The sequence below is a fragment of the Geotrypetes seraphini genome, chromosome 19 (assembly GCF_902459505.1).
Source record: "Geotrypetes seraphini chromosome 19, aGeoSer1.1, whole genome shotgun sequence".
NCBI classification, from domain to species: domain Eukaryota; kingdom Metazoa; phylum Chordata; class Amphibia; order Gymnophiona; family Dermophiidae; genus Geotrypetes; species Geotrypetes seraphini.
In genome coordinates, this window is record NC_047102.1 from 35,007,608 (window position 1) to 35,019,954 (window position 12,347).

Here is a 12,347-nt window from a genome sequence, read left to right on the forward strand (position 1 = left end):
GAGGTTCTGGTTAAGCTGCTGTTATGAACAGAAATTTAAGACATATTTCTTTTCTCTAGCAGTTCTGTTTTATGACTCTTCAATCTGAAGCAAAAACTCAAGACATAACGATATAATCAATTACTAGACGAAAACTCTTGCTTCTACATTGATATGTTTCTTTCTCTTTACAGTATTAAGCCACAATATATCACTTTTTTTTATTAATTATTCCGCCATGTTCTTAATCTGTTATTCCAGATCGTTGAACTTGATTTCCTTCCTTTTTAGATTCTTGTTTATATAAATCACGTCTTGCTTTATTAATTTCTTCCTGTTGCTGTCCTCTTGTTTTCTGTGTTTCTGCTGTCCAACAACAGAAGAAAAGCCAAGACCAAAGTAAGTATTGAGAGCATTCAATTTTTAAATTAATACTTTATATCCTGTTAAAGGATTATAGTTGCTTTCCTTAGTATCTCAACTTAAAAGGGGCATAGGCTAGAGAAGCTGTGAGTTGCATGAAAGGAATATTTTCTACTTTGTTTGCAGCAATGAGCCTTATTACTACCAGACATAGAAAATTAATGAGCTCCTCTATAGGTATAAAAGGGAAAGGGAATTCCTATCAGGAAAGCCTGAAATTACTTCTACTAGGGGCACTGTTCTCTCTAAGCCAGTGGTCTCAAACTCGCGGCCCGAAAGTTACTATTTTGAGGCCCTCGGTATGTTGCCATTGTTCTGGAACATTGCCTGCCTCACGGCTGTAACCTCAAGCAAGCGCTTTCCTGCATCTCCACGCGATTGTGAGGTAGAGTGGAGAGAACAATTGAGTACAGACGCAGGAAAGCGCTTGCATGAGGTTACAGCCGTGAGGCGGGCAACGTTCCAGAATGTAAGGTAACCATTGGAGGCAGTGCGGCTTGTGCGTGGGCACATAATCTCGTGAACTCTTGTGAAATTCGGCACCTCTCCTGGCGGTGACTGCTTGATGTAAGATGGCGGTTGTGTCCCAGTGCTGGAGGAGGTGAGAGCTGAAGGCAGTTGCGAATGCACAAGTTTTCCAGGCACAAGTCAGATATTGATTCTCCCCTAGAGAACTACACCAAAATCTTGTCTCTTGCACTTGATACTTTAGAATCTAAATCACAATTTTGCATGAGGTAAAACTTTATAGTTTATAAATCTTTCCTTAATTGCTTCTGATCATTTCAGCTATACACAGCTGAAAGCAGTGCAACATGCGGAAAGTGAAAAACTATCTAAACTAAGTTCCTGAAGTCCTGCAGAGCTTGCCTGTCTCACTATTGAAAATGTGATGGTGAAATAATAGGACTGTAAGTGGGGGACTTCCGCTCAGCTTAGGGCAGTGGTCTCTGACTCGCAGTTAATGTCTTCTTAAAGAAATGCCAATTTTGCATGAGGTAAAACTCTTTATAGTTTATAAATCTTTCCTTTTGGCTAAGTCTTAATAATAATATTGTCATTTATAACTAAAGAGACATATGATCAAGAAACTGTTTTATTTTAATTTTATGATTATGCTAAACATACCAAGGGCCTCAAAATAGTACCCCAGGGCCACATGTGGCCGGTACATGGGTAAAAACTTACATGGGTATCTCCAGTAAGTTTTTTTTTTTTTTTTTTGCCCCGCTGTTTTAAGAGCCTTTCCTGAGATGGATTTAGGAGAGCGAGATAACAGTCAAAGTGATCCAGACATATGATTTAGCTGAACCTATCCACTGACATTCAGTAATACTTGTTACCACTGAATCCAGTTTCTCAGCTCTAGCCACTATCCAAATACCGGCATTGGAATTTGCATTTTTAGATAGGCAGGGTTACTAGTGTTTATAAAAAATACAGGCAGTCCCCGAGTTACAGACGCCCAACTTAAGTACAACTCGTACTTAAGAACGTGGTTCGTGGCTTCATTTGATTTCTCTGAGCAGTATTGCCAGTGGCATAGACTCCTCCTACACTTCTTCTGCAGCAGATTCAGGAACGATGCATGGCCACATTGAGAACAGTATGTGGTTGTGCATGCTGTACCTTAGAGGGAACAGTGGTAGGGACAGTTGGCTCTTTTGTCAGCTGGGAGCAGAGGGAAGCAGCAAGAATCTTAAAATCTACAAGTTCTGAGTAGCACGCAAATCCGACTTGAGAACAGCTTTAAAAACGTAACTTGTTCTTAACCTGGGGACTGCCTGTACACTGATCCTCAAGGCTGAATATGGTTCAAAATGTCTATAGCTTTGTCAATCGCTATGTCCCTGGAGCTTTGCACAAATATAGGCAGTTCGATTCCTAAAGGAGCATTTCTATTACTGGCTGTTGCATCACAAACCTTTACCATAACAGGGGTTGTGTAAAAAAATAGTGAAGTCATGATAATATGTATGGCTCTCGCTAGCAAGTTTGCCAATTCACAAATGAATCTTTTTTTTTTTTTTTTTTAATGACTTCCAGTAGTCATAGAAATTTCTGACATCTGAGAAGGTGATGCCAATGAAATCTATGGAGCTCAATAATGTAGTCAGAATGGTGATGCCTTATCCTTATAGAAAGGACACAATATGGATGGCCCAGTGGCATTTTTGGCAAGACCACCAAGGTTTAAGCAAACAAGACTAAGGCTGCTTTTGAAACAATTTAGGAATTTTCTGCTTTGTGGAGGAGCAGCCTAATGGTTAGTTCAGCGGACTGAGATCCCAGGGATCTGGGTTGAAATCCCACTGCTCCTTGTGACCCCTGGGCAGGTCACTTAACCCTCCATTGTCCCAGGTACAAAAAACTTAGGCCCCATTTACAAAGATGATGATTGTGGCGGGCTACCATATCGCTCTGATGCCCATAGGGATTCATTGGGCATTGGAGCATTTGCTGCACGGCAGCCACTACCATGCCTTTGGAAAAGGGGAGGTTACATTGTAAGCCTACTGGATACAGAGAAAATACCTGCATATAACGTGTACAGTGTTGTGTATATCTAGTAATGCTATATAACCAATTATTAGTAGTAACTGTTAACAGATTGGTTCTCTTTGTTTTCTTAGACCTGCTCTTCCCCCTGGTCCCAAACTCCCAGAGAGTTCTGAGAAAGTAGACTTTGATGTAAGTAACTGGATGTGATAGTATATGATGATCTCAAGATGGTTAAACAGGTCAAAAAGACGAATGTGAAAGCTAGAAGGATGCATAGGGAGAGGAATGGTCAATAGGAAAAAGAAGGCGTTGATGCCCCCATATAAGACTCTGTTGAGACCTCATTTAGAATATTGTGTACAATTCTGGAGACCATATCTTCCAAAAGAGGAGTGGCCTAGTGGTAGAGCTGCTACCCCTGCCGCCAGGGGTTGTTAGATCAAATCCCAGGGCTGCTCCTTGTGACCCTGGGCAAGTCACTCAATCCTCCATTGCATATACTGTACCACTATGAGTGTGGTTGTATGTTTGCAAAAAGGCAGTATACAAGTCGTGACCTTAGAATTACATGGTTCTAACTGTACCGAAAGTCATTCTCGCAATTAGAACCTTGTCATCCCATGCATAGACTAATTTCTGTACCTAGAACCATGTAATTTCTTATGAAATGAAGGAACAGTTAAGTTGCAATAAATCCTCGTGAGTGTTGTAACATCTACATGTCAGATAGAACCCGGAAGTCATCGGAGTTAAAAATACTGAAAATTGTCGCTTAGAACCCTGTAATACTAAGGTCGCGAAGTCCCTTTCCCTTACTAAAATGGTCAGTGGACCTTGTAATAAGGTGTACTGGGACAGACTTAAAGATCTCATTATGTATACTTTGGAGGAAAATAGCAAGAAACAAAAAATGGGAAACCCAATGTTGAACAGTGAAAACAATCCAAACGATAAAAACAAAAGACGGTGGATGATGATGTCTAAAAAGATGATTGATTGATTTCTTCTTCCAAAAACCCACAAATAAATACAAATATAATAGTCCACATGTGTAATCCAGACCCTACACTTGTGGACTATTATATCTGTATTTATTTGTGATTTTTTTTTTTCATCTTTATAGAACATCATCATCCACCGTCTTTTGTTTTTATCCTTTGGAAGAAAGGCAGAAGATCTATTAGGGAGAGGAGAACATAGTAGATGCTGGGGATGGGCCATTTGGCCTTTATCTGCCATCATGTTTCTATGTAACTTGGTCCACAATGTAGAGCTCACACCAGTGTTGGTATAATTTAATACCTTACTGTCACTCCATTAACATAGCTTCCTAAACATGTAGTAATTCAGTTTCATCTCCTTTTGAGAGTGGTACAATTGTGTTTACTTTGACTTTCCCCTACAAGCGATGGCTTACTTTCCACTTCTTTTCACTGCAGGACATCCAGAAGAAAAGGCAGAACAAGGATCTGTTTGAACTTCAGTCCCTCATAGATGCTCATTTTGAAGCTAGGAAGAAGGAGGAAGAAGAACTGGTTGGTCTCAAGGACAGGATAGTAAGTTTTGTGGATGTCGTTAAGTCATTAATTATAGTATTTTACTGGTTAATTTGCAAAATTGCTAGATGGTGTAACCTAATGCCTTGACGATGCCGACTGTTTTAATAATGCGGGTCTCTTGTCAGGTTAAGACCTTATTTGTGGTGGAGGCTCTTGGAAAAGCACCAGGTGGTCAGATGATTCTTGACGCATCTGTTTTTCTCTCTGCTTTTTACAGGAGAAGCGCAGAGCTGAAAGAGCTGACCAGCAGAGAATCCGAGCTGAGAAGGAGAAGGAACGTCAGACAAGATTGGCTGTAAGTCCATCTGACTTGTAGAGAATGACATGTTGACAAAATTAATCACCATTCCCATTCCCGCAGATAGCCGCAGGAAACCATCCCGTGTCATTAACAAAAGAACATGACATAAGAATCGCCTTACTGGATCGGACCAAAGGTCCATCACATAACTAGGGTTACCAAATTTTATTCCTGTAAAATCTGGAGCCATGGCCCCTCCCCCAGGCCCGCCCAGTTCTACCCAGCCCCGCCCCACTCAACTTGTTCTCGTGCTTGAATCTGATGCGGTCCTGAGCTGGAAGCTTTTCGAAACCCGGACAAAGTGCCAGGGTTTGAAAAGCCATCTGGACGTCTGGCAACCCTACACATAACTACAGTCTTTAGACATGGAAAAAAAAGTTATAAGATTGCGCTCACATGTGCAGTTAGCTAAAGTGGGCGAATCTCAGTTTGGTAGACTAGATGGACTATTTTGATCTTTATCTCTCATCATTTTCTAATTCACGGTATTCTCCATAATATAAAAAAAAAACCTCACCTAGATTTTCTGATCTGTTTATCCATAGGAGGAGAAAGTAAGGCGAGAGGAGCTAGATGCCCAGAGAAGGGCTGAGGATGACTTGAAGAAGAAGAAGGCCTTGTCTTCCATGGGAGCCTCATACAGCAGCTATCTAGCCAAGGTGACAACATATTTATGACAAGAACAAACCTGATTCAACACACCTTGTAATATGATTTGTAATGCCTGTTGTAATACTGCAAAATCCCTTAATACCATGCATGAAATCAGGAGACTTAACCAAATCAGTCTGTTTTTTAAAAAATAGCTTCATAAGGATGTGTAGAAAGCATTGTGACAAGTAATTTTATCTCTGAGCTATTACAGCTGGAATTTTTTAACTGGCTCTTCTGCTGCGTCTCTTGAGTCCTGGAAGAAGTCGCATTCAGAATGGCGTACATATATTACACTGGCCAGAATGCTAACTGGTTGATTTATATTGTGTGATGTCATTAATGATGTCATAGTTTATAGACCAATCCAATCCAATGTGTGTGAAGTTATATGTTGCATAGTTTTAAAATAATGTCCACGAAAATTCTCAGCACAGTTTGAAATGTCAGAAACAACAGCGTAAAGGTAATATTTCAGTTTGTCATGTGCAGTTTTGAACTTAGCAATCCCTTGCGCTTTCTTGCAAAAGCGAAAGTCAGGATGCAGTAAAGTCGTTCAACTATCTCCAAGTCGCTTTAGCCTTTCCATCAGAGCACACTTCTATCATTACTTTACAACAGCAGTCAATTGCTATAAAACCTTATATGTTCAACCATCTCAGAGAGATGCATGACATGGTCCCAACTCCATCAACTCTCATATGAATGCAACGCTATTCATGACAAGTGATGAAGCAAGCCATTTTTTATAATAATGAACATGGAAAACCACTTATGAGGCGAATGTGCCCAAAATTTTCTCTTTGATAGATCCTGTTTTGTTCAAAATTTGAATTACTTGAGATTTAACATTTCGAGGATCTGGTATTTTTGGAGCAACCTCATAAAGGAGATACTGGAAGCAAAAACAGCTAAGCAAAATCTAAGAAAGAAGGGGTCAAGCAGAGAGGAATGAGGGAAATGCCAAAGCTTAAGTAAATGCTGTGGTATTGAAGTAGTCAGGGTAATTGGGCAGAACAATTAGGGTTGCAATCAATGACTTGCCTTTCCAAACCTGATCTCAAGTTAAGTTAGATTTTAGATACAATAGCTATACTAAGTTTGTATTGGGGGCAAATGATTTCAAGTCATTTGGAATATCTGCAGGATTTAAATGTTGGCGTTTGTAATCTAGACTTTTCACTCTTAACTATTGACTCTTCCCGATGTGGTAGGATACATCAAGTGGTATGGTGGGGATTCTCATATTGCTCCTTCAGGTTCAATCCTTTCATAACACTTCCTTATTTCAGGCTGACCAGAAGAGAGGCAAGAAGCAGACTGCCCGAGAACAGAAGAAGAAGATCCTAGCAGACAGGCGCAAACCCCTCAACATTGACCATATGAGTGAAGATAAACTAAGGTATTGTGAACTAACCTTTTTGCTTTCCTGGGTCCCTGAGACCCTGGCCTTTTGTGCCCAGTAGTTCAGGTCTGCTATACTGACATACTTTCCTTCAGCTCTGGGCTATATACCAGTACAGATACTCTAGAAGTAAAGCAGTGGATATGCACACAGAAAAGGAAAACAGATACCTTCAAAGAGTATAAGCAAGGTTAATGCAATGAATTAAACACCCCTAGACCAGGGGTTGGCAATTCTGGTCCTTGAGAGCTGGAGCCAGGTCAGGTTTTCAAGATATCCACAATAAATATGTATGAGATGGATTTGCATGCACTGCCTCCTTGAGATGCAAATTTATCTCATGCATGTTTATTGTGGATATCCTGAAAACCTGACCTGGCTCCGGCTCTCGAGGACCGGAATTGCCTACCCCTGCCCTAGACGAATCTTCAACTTTGTTTCCCTCCCCTCCCCCACTCCAGAAATTTTTATAATTGAACTTGTAAGTCCTGGTCACTCCAGCCCCATCCGTCCAAGTTTCAAGTTTAATTAAATTTTGATATACCGACCATCGACGTGCACCTGGCCGGTTTACAAAGCTAAAAAAAAATGTTAAAATAAATTTTAAAAGGGGGGTAGGAGAAGAAAATGTGAACATTAAATAGACAGATTAGGAATACGAACATGAGTTTGAGGGAAAAGAGGGAGGAAAGTTAATAATTACATCATTAAAACAAATTAATTAAGGGGAAAGGGGTGGAATTAAAACACCAGGAAAGGGGGGGTCGCTTCTTAAAAGTGGTTCGTGCAATATACTGCTGGAAAAGAAAATATTTAGACGCTATGGTATGCGTCTTGGAATAAAAATGTTTTTTTAGTTGAGTCTTAAATTTTGACATCGGAGAGGAAGTTCTGGGCCAGCCAGGCAGCGATTGGCTGGCCCAGAACTTCCTCTCCGACGTCAGAATTGACTTCGGGGTGGGGTGGGGGGGAAGGCTTGTGGGTGCTGCGTTGGGGAAGCAGGGACAAACAGGGAGAAATCCTGAGATCCAAAAACGGGACATTTCGGCATCCCGAAGCTATGCTTCGGGACAACGGGACAAGGTAATTAAAAACGGGACGTAAGGTCACTTTATGTGCATAAATCAGCTTTTTACATACAAAACTGATTTATAAAATTGCTATCTCAAGGTGAGCAATGTTTCCTTTCCCTTACTCTGTCTTTCTAGGGACAAGGCTAAGGAACTGTGGAACTGGCTTTATGAGCTGGAAGCTGAGAAGTATGAATTCGGAGAGAAGCTGAGGAGACAGAAATATGAGGTAGGCTGACAAGAGGCTTCGAGAGTGGAACGATCGAGAGGGAATCTAAGAACAAGCCACACAAAGGGCCTTCAAGTTCTGGGCCGGCAAACTTGCTTTAATTAGACCTGACATGGGCCGTGTTTTGGCGCATCCGCCTGCTTCAGGGGTCAATCGATGGCTAGTCAAACCAAAAGGCAGAACACAGTTGGAAATGGTCAACTGATGAAAACACACTGGGTCGTTGCTTAAAATGTTTAAGTACGAATCAAAACTCCCCAGTGTAATTGTCGGACAACTCAAGAAGATGGTGTCCTCAGTGCGCTAAAACTAGTGCACATGCATGGTACATGAATAGTTGTCAACATGCGCTACTTTTAAGAGCAGTGGCATAGCTATGGGGTGGGTGGGGCCTTAGGGGCATGGCGCCCTCCAATGAAGGCTTGGACCTCTCCAAATTTGCAGCAAAGTTCCACCCTCAGCTTGCATTTTTATTGAGTGTCTCCCCAGTGGTGGGGTTAAGGTAAAGGGGGCGGACCGCCCCGGGTGCCATCTTACTAAGGGCACGGCACCCCTCCTCCGCTCTTCTCCATGCCACGCACGTGCACCCCTTGCCTTCCTCTATACCTTTTTTACTTCCCCGGCACAAGGTTGCTGCCACGTCAGCATCTGGGACCCCCACCTAGGAAATGACGTTAAAGGGTGAGCCAGCATAGGCATGCTGCTTACGCCGGAGAAGTCAAAAAGGTCCAGAAAAAGGGAAGGGGGCGTGCGCGTGGTGGGTGGCAGGGAAGAGGGCAGGGGAGGGACACCACTGCCCCAGGCACTGCTCACTCTTACTACACCACTGCCCCTCTCGCTGAGCGAGGGGGGGGGGAGGCCCAGTGCAGTGGTAGTGGCCCCTCAGGGAAAGCGTAGGCTGGGGGTGGAGGAGTGCTTTTGCTGGCGGGGCTTGAGGACCCTCACTAGCTCAGGTATGTGGGGGATGTAGAGGGGTGGGGATAGAGCAAAAAGCCGGAGGACAGGACAAAATTTTGTCCCCCCTCCACTTTGTGCTCCAGCCCTCTCAAGGCTAGGGTTACCATTTTTCAGGCCGCAAAAATCTGGACACATGGCCACACCCTGTTCTGCCCAGCCTCTCCTAATTCAGCCTCCAGCCCCACCCACACAAACCTCCTCGCTTCTTCCCCGACAAGCTCCAGCCGCGTCTGGAGGGCCTGGAACATGCACGGATGTTGGTGATGTCATCCGCCCATGCTCAGATGCCCTCCAGATCCGGCCGGAGGCGTCGGGGCAAACTGCTGGGTTTTAGAAAGTCTGTCAGGACCCCAGACAGTCCTCTAAAAAGACGACATGTCCAGGTTCTCCCAAACCTCTGGCAACCCTGCTCAAGACCCAAGATCTAGCTATGCCACTGGTTAAGAGATATTAATTTGCTATTGTGGCATTGATTTCCTATGGCTACTTTTACTAAAGAGCATGAATTTTTTGCACTTAATGCTGGTTAACAGCTATAAATTAATCTATATTATGTGTAATGGCTCTAAGGTAACTATTGGAAGTGTGGCCAGCATTCTTTGTTTCTTATCGCACCTGACATTCAAGTGTAATGAACATGGATACCCCTAATGCCACCTACTGAAGCCATCTTAAGCAAAGCAGCATTAACTGGTCACTTGCCGGTTAGCACGTGGTACCCAATGCTCACTGACTGCAATGTGTAGACCAGGCCCAGTTTTCACCCATCCTGCACTAAACAGTTAATGCCAGACTTCTGGTGCACTGGCTGTCTTAACATACATTAGCTGCCAGTGCATGGTAGAGCGTGCTAAAACCTGTACTACCGTTTGAGTAAACATACCTCCTAGTTACTAATAACTATGGTTAACAGTAAAATAAAATGTCTTAATTTCCCCCAGTGGTATAGCCACAGGTGGGCCCAGGCCCACCCAGTAACAGCACATCTGTGAGATAGCTGGTGGGGATCTATGAGGTAGCAGATTGGATTGGATCACCTGGCCTGGTGGGAGAGGGAGAGATGGGATCAAGGGTGTAGCCTGGGGTCCAGGCTACACCCTTGATTCCCCACACCCCCCCCCCCCCGGTCCTTGAAACAAAATTCCTCTTATGTACAAGAAAGTTGATATCAAGTACTTATTATAATTAGATCACTTGCAGGTAATGTTCTTTCATGTCTTGGGTGGGAAGAGAGGGCCCAGAAACCTAGCTCCCTGAATAGGGTTACCATATGACTCCAGAAAAAGGAGGTCGGCTTGAGACATCCAGGTTTTACTTCCATCCTGCTTTTCCTGGAGCCTTATGGTAACCCTGGTCCTGAAGGACAACTCATTCAAAATGGTTATGTGTGTCATTTACAGATCACCACACTCCGAGGCCGAATTGATCAGCTTCAGAAGCAGTAAGTATCCTCCAGCCCAATTCACTGTTTTCCCTTTTATCTTTCACTGCCAGCTGCAAGTAGTGTGACGCTTTGCTTTATTCTCCTTCTCCTCCTACAAAAATTAAACCACCTTCACTCCCACCCACTCCTGTAATTTGAAGCAGGGCTTGTGTTTCTGATCAGTGCTTGAGAGGGAAAGAGTGGTCCGCAAGAGAGGCAAAATCATTTTCATCAGCTAAGTCAGCTTTAAAGGCTTATTTCAGCCCTTGTCTGAATATGCATGAAAGAAATTTGCATATAATGGAGGCAGCGCATGTAAATCTAGTTTATGCATATTCATTGAGGATATCCAGAAAACCTGACTGGCAAGTTGAGAAACACTGGTTTAAAGAACTGAAGGAAGGTAGCCCATGATTTGCCCACAATGCTGGCTGCCGAAGCAAGAACCAGACAGGCTTAAACCACATAGGCACCCGCTGAGGCCATCAAATTTATGAAGGCCCCAAACCCTCCATCCCTCTCTGATTTCTGGAGTGAGGGAGGAGGAGAATCCTGCTCCCCATCCTTCCTATGGGTATCATAATACTAAATATACACTCTGCATTCAAGCATCTAGAAGTCATGTGCGTACAATCTCTATGGATCAAAAGATATTAAAAGGGTTAAGTTTTGTCTGAAGATGTCATCCATCAAGAAGGGATCTTAGTTACCTACCACTACTACGACTAGTAATTATTTCTATAGCGCTACAAGACGTACACAGCACTGTACAAAGTCACAAAGGAGACAGTCCCCGCTCGAAAGAGCATACAATCTAAAGAGACAAGACAGACAAATGGTATAAATCCTCAAGGGAAAGAAAACAAGAGAAAATAAAATGTGAGAATCCCCTGTCCTCTTACATAGATGACCACACCCTCTTGATGTTTTTCTCAGGACATTGTCTCAAACATAACCTGCCCTAAGGTTCATTACTATATGGGACACTGACCCTGTATTTTTTTTTCCCCTATTGTAGCAGCAAGAAAGGAGCTTCAGGTGGCAAGGGCAAGGTTGGTGGGCGCTGGAAGTAAAGCCAAACACCCAAGCACAGTGGCGGGCAGGATCCCTGATGGCATGTCCAGGAAATCCTTCCCCATTCTCCGCATCTCTGCAGTCGTGTATTCCTCTCCAAGCTCAAATCAGCTCAGATGATGCAGGGTTGTCCAACGTCGGTCCTCGAGGGCCGCAACCCAGTCGGGTTGTCAGGATTTCCCGAATGAATCTGCATGCACTGCTTTCAAATCGATCTCATGCACATTCATTTAGAAAATCCTGAAAACCTGACCTGTCAAGGGCCAAGGTTGGACACCCCTGGATTAGAGCATTTCTCTGGGCACCAGCAGGCACCAGTATCACCATTCAAATCAAGGACACACCTACAGAACCAAAGCAATCCTTACCGGTGCATCTACACTGCATCTGCCTGCCTGCTGAGCCTTGAATGTCTTAATAAAGAGCAAAGTAATCTGCTTCCCTGTGGATTGCAGCGTATGATTCCTTGATTTTTTTGTAAATAAAGTGTATTACACTACCTAGTGCATCTTATACCTTTGCCTCATGACTACATTTTGGTTGTTTTCGATACATTGTATTCAAATCTGTGAATATAAACAAATATTAATAACTGCAAAAAGAAAAAGCCCAAAACAAAACACTTAATACAGCAAAAATACAACATTATTATAAATATCAAGTCCTGGTTATTAAGCTCTCATCAATGTTTGTTTTTCATTATTTCCTCTTCAATCGCAGAAAACTTGCGACCAAAAATGCAGAGTCCTCTATGAGCCCAGAACTAGTGCTAGG

At 43.0% G+C, this 12,347-nt stretch overlaps 1 protein-coding gene across 4 annotated transcripts in view; it reads left to right on the forward strand.

Moving 5' to 3' along the window:
* Window positions 1-12,086, forward strand: part of TNNT3 (troponin T3, fast skeletal type) — a 31,242-nt gene extending 19,156 nt beyond the window's left edge. For all 4 annotated transcript variants that reach the window (XM_033928726.1, XM_033928722.1, XM_033928724.1 and 1 more), the window contains 9 exons: window positions 360-378; window positions 3,036-3,093; window positions 4,344-4,460; window positions 4,681-4,758; window positions 5,310-5,423; window positions 6,708-6,817; window positions 8,029-8,119; window positions 10,477-10,517; window positions 11,518-12,086. In XM_033928726.1, coding sequence (XP_033784617.1) covers window positions 360-378; window positions 3,036-3,093; window positions 4,344-4,460; window positions 4,681-4,758; window positions 5,310-5,423; window positions 6,708-6,817; window positions 8,029-8,119; window positions 10,477-10,517; window positions 11,518-11,572 — 683 coding nt within the window. In that variant the 3' untranslated portion in view covers window positions 11,573-12,086. The remainder of the gene's footprint in view (window positions 1-359; window positions 379-3,035; window positions 3,094-4,343; window positions 4,461-4,680; window positions 4,759-5,309; window positions 5,424-6,707; window positions 6,818-8,028; window positions 8,120-10,476; window positions 10,518-11,517) is intronic.
* The last annotated feature ends 261 nt before the right edge of the window (window positions 12,087-12,347 follow it).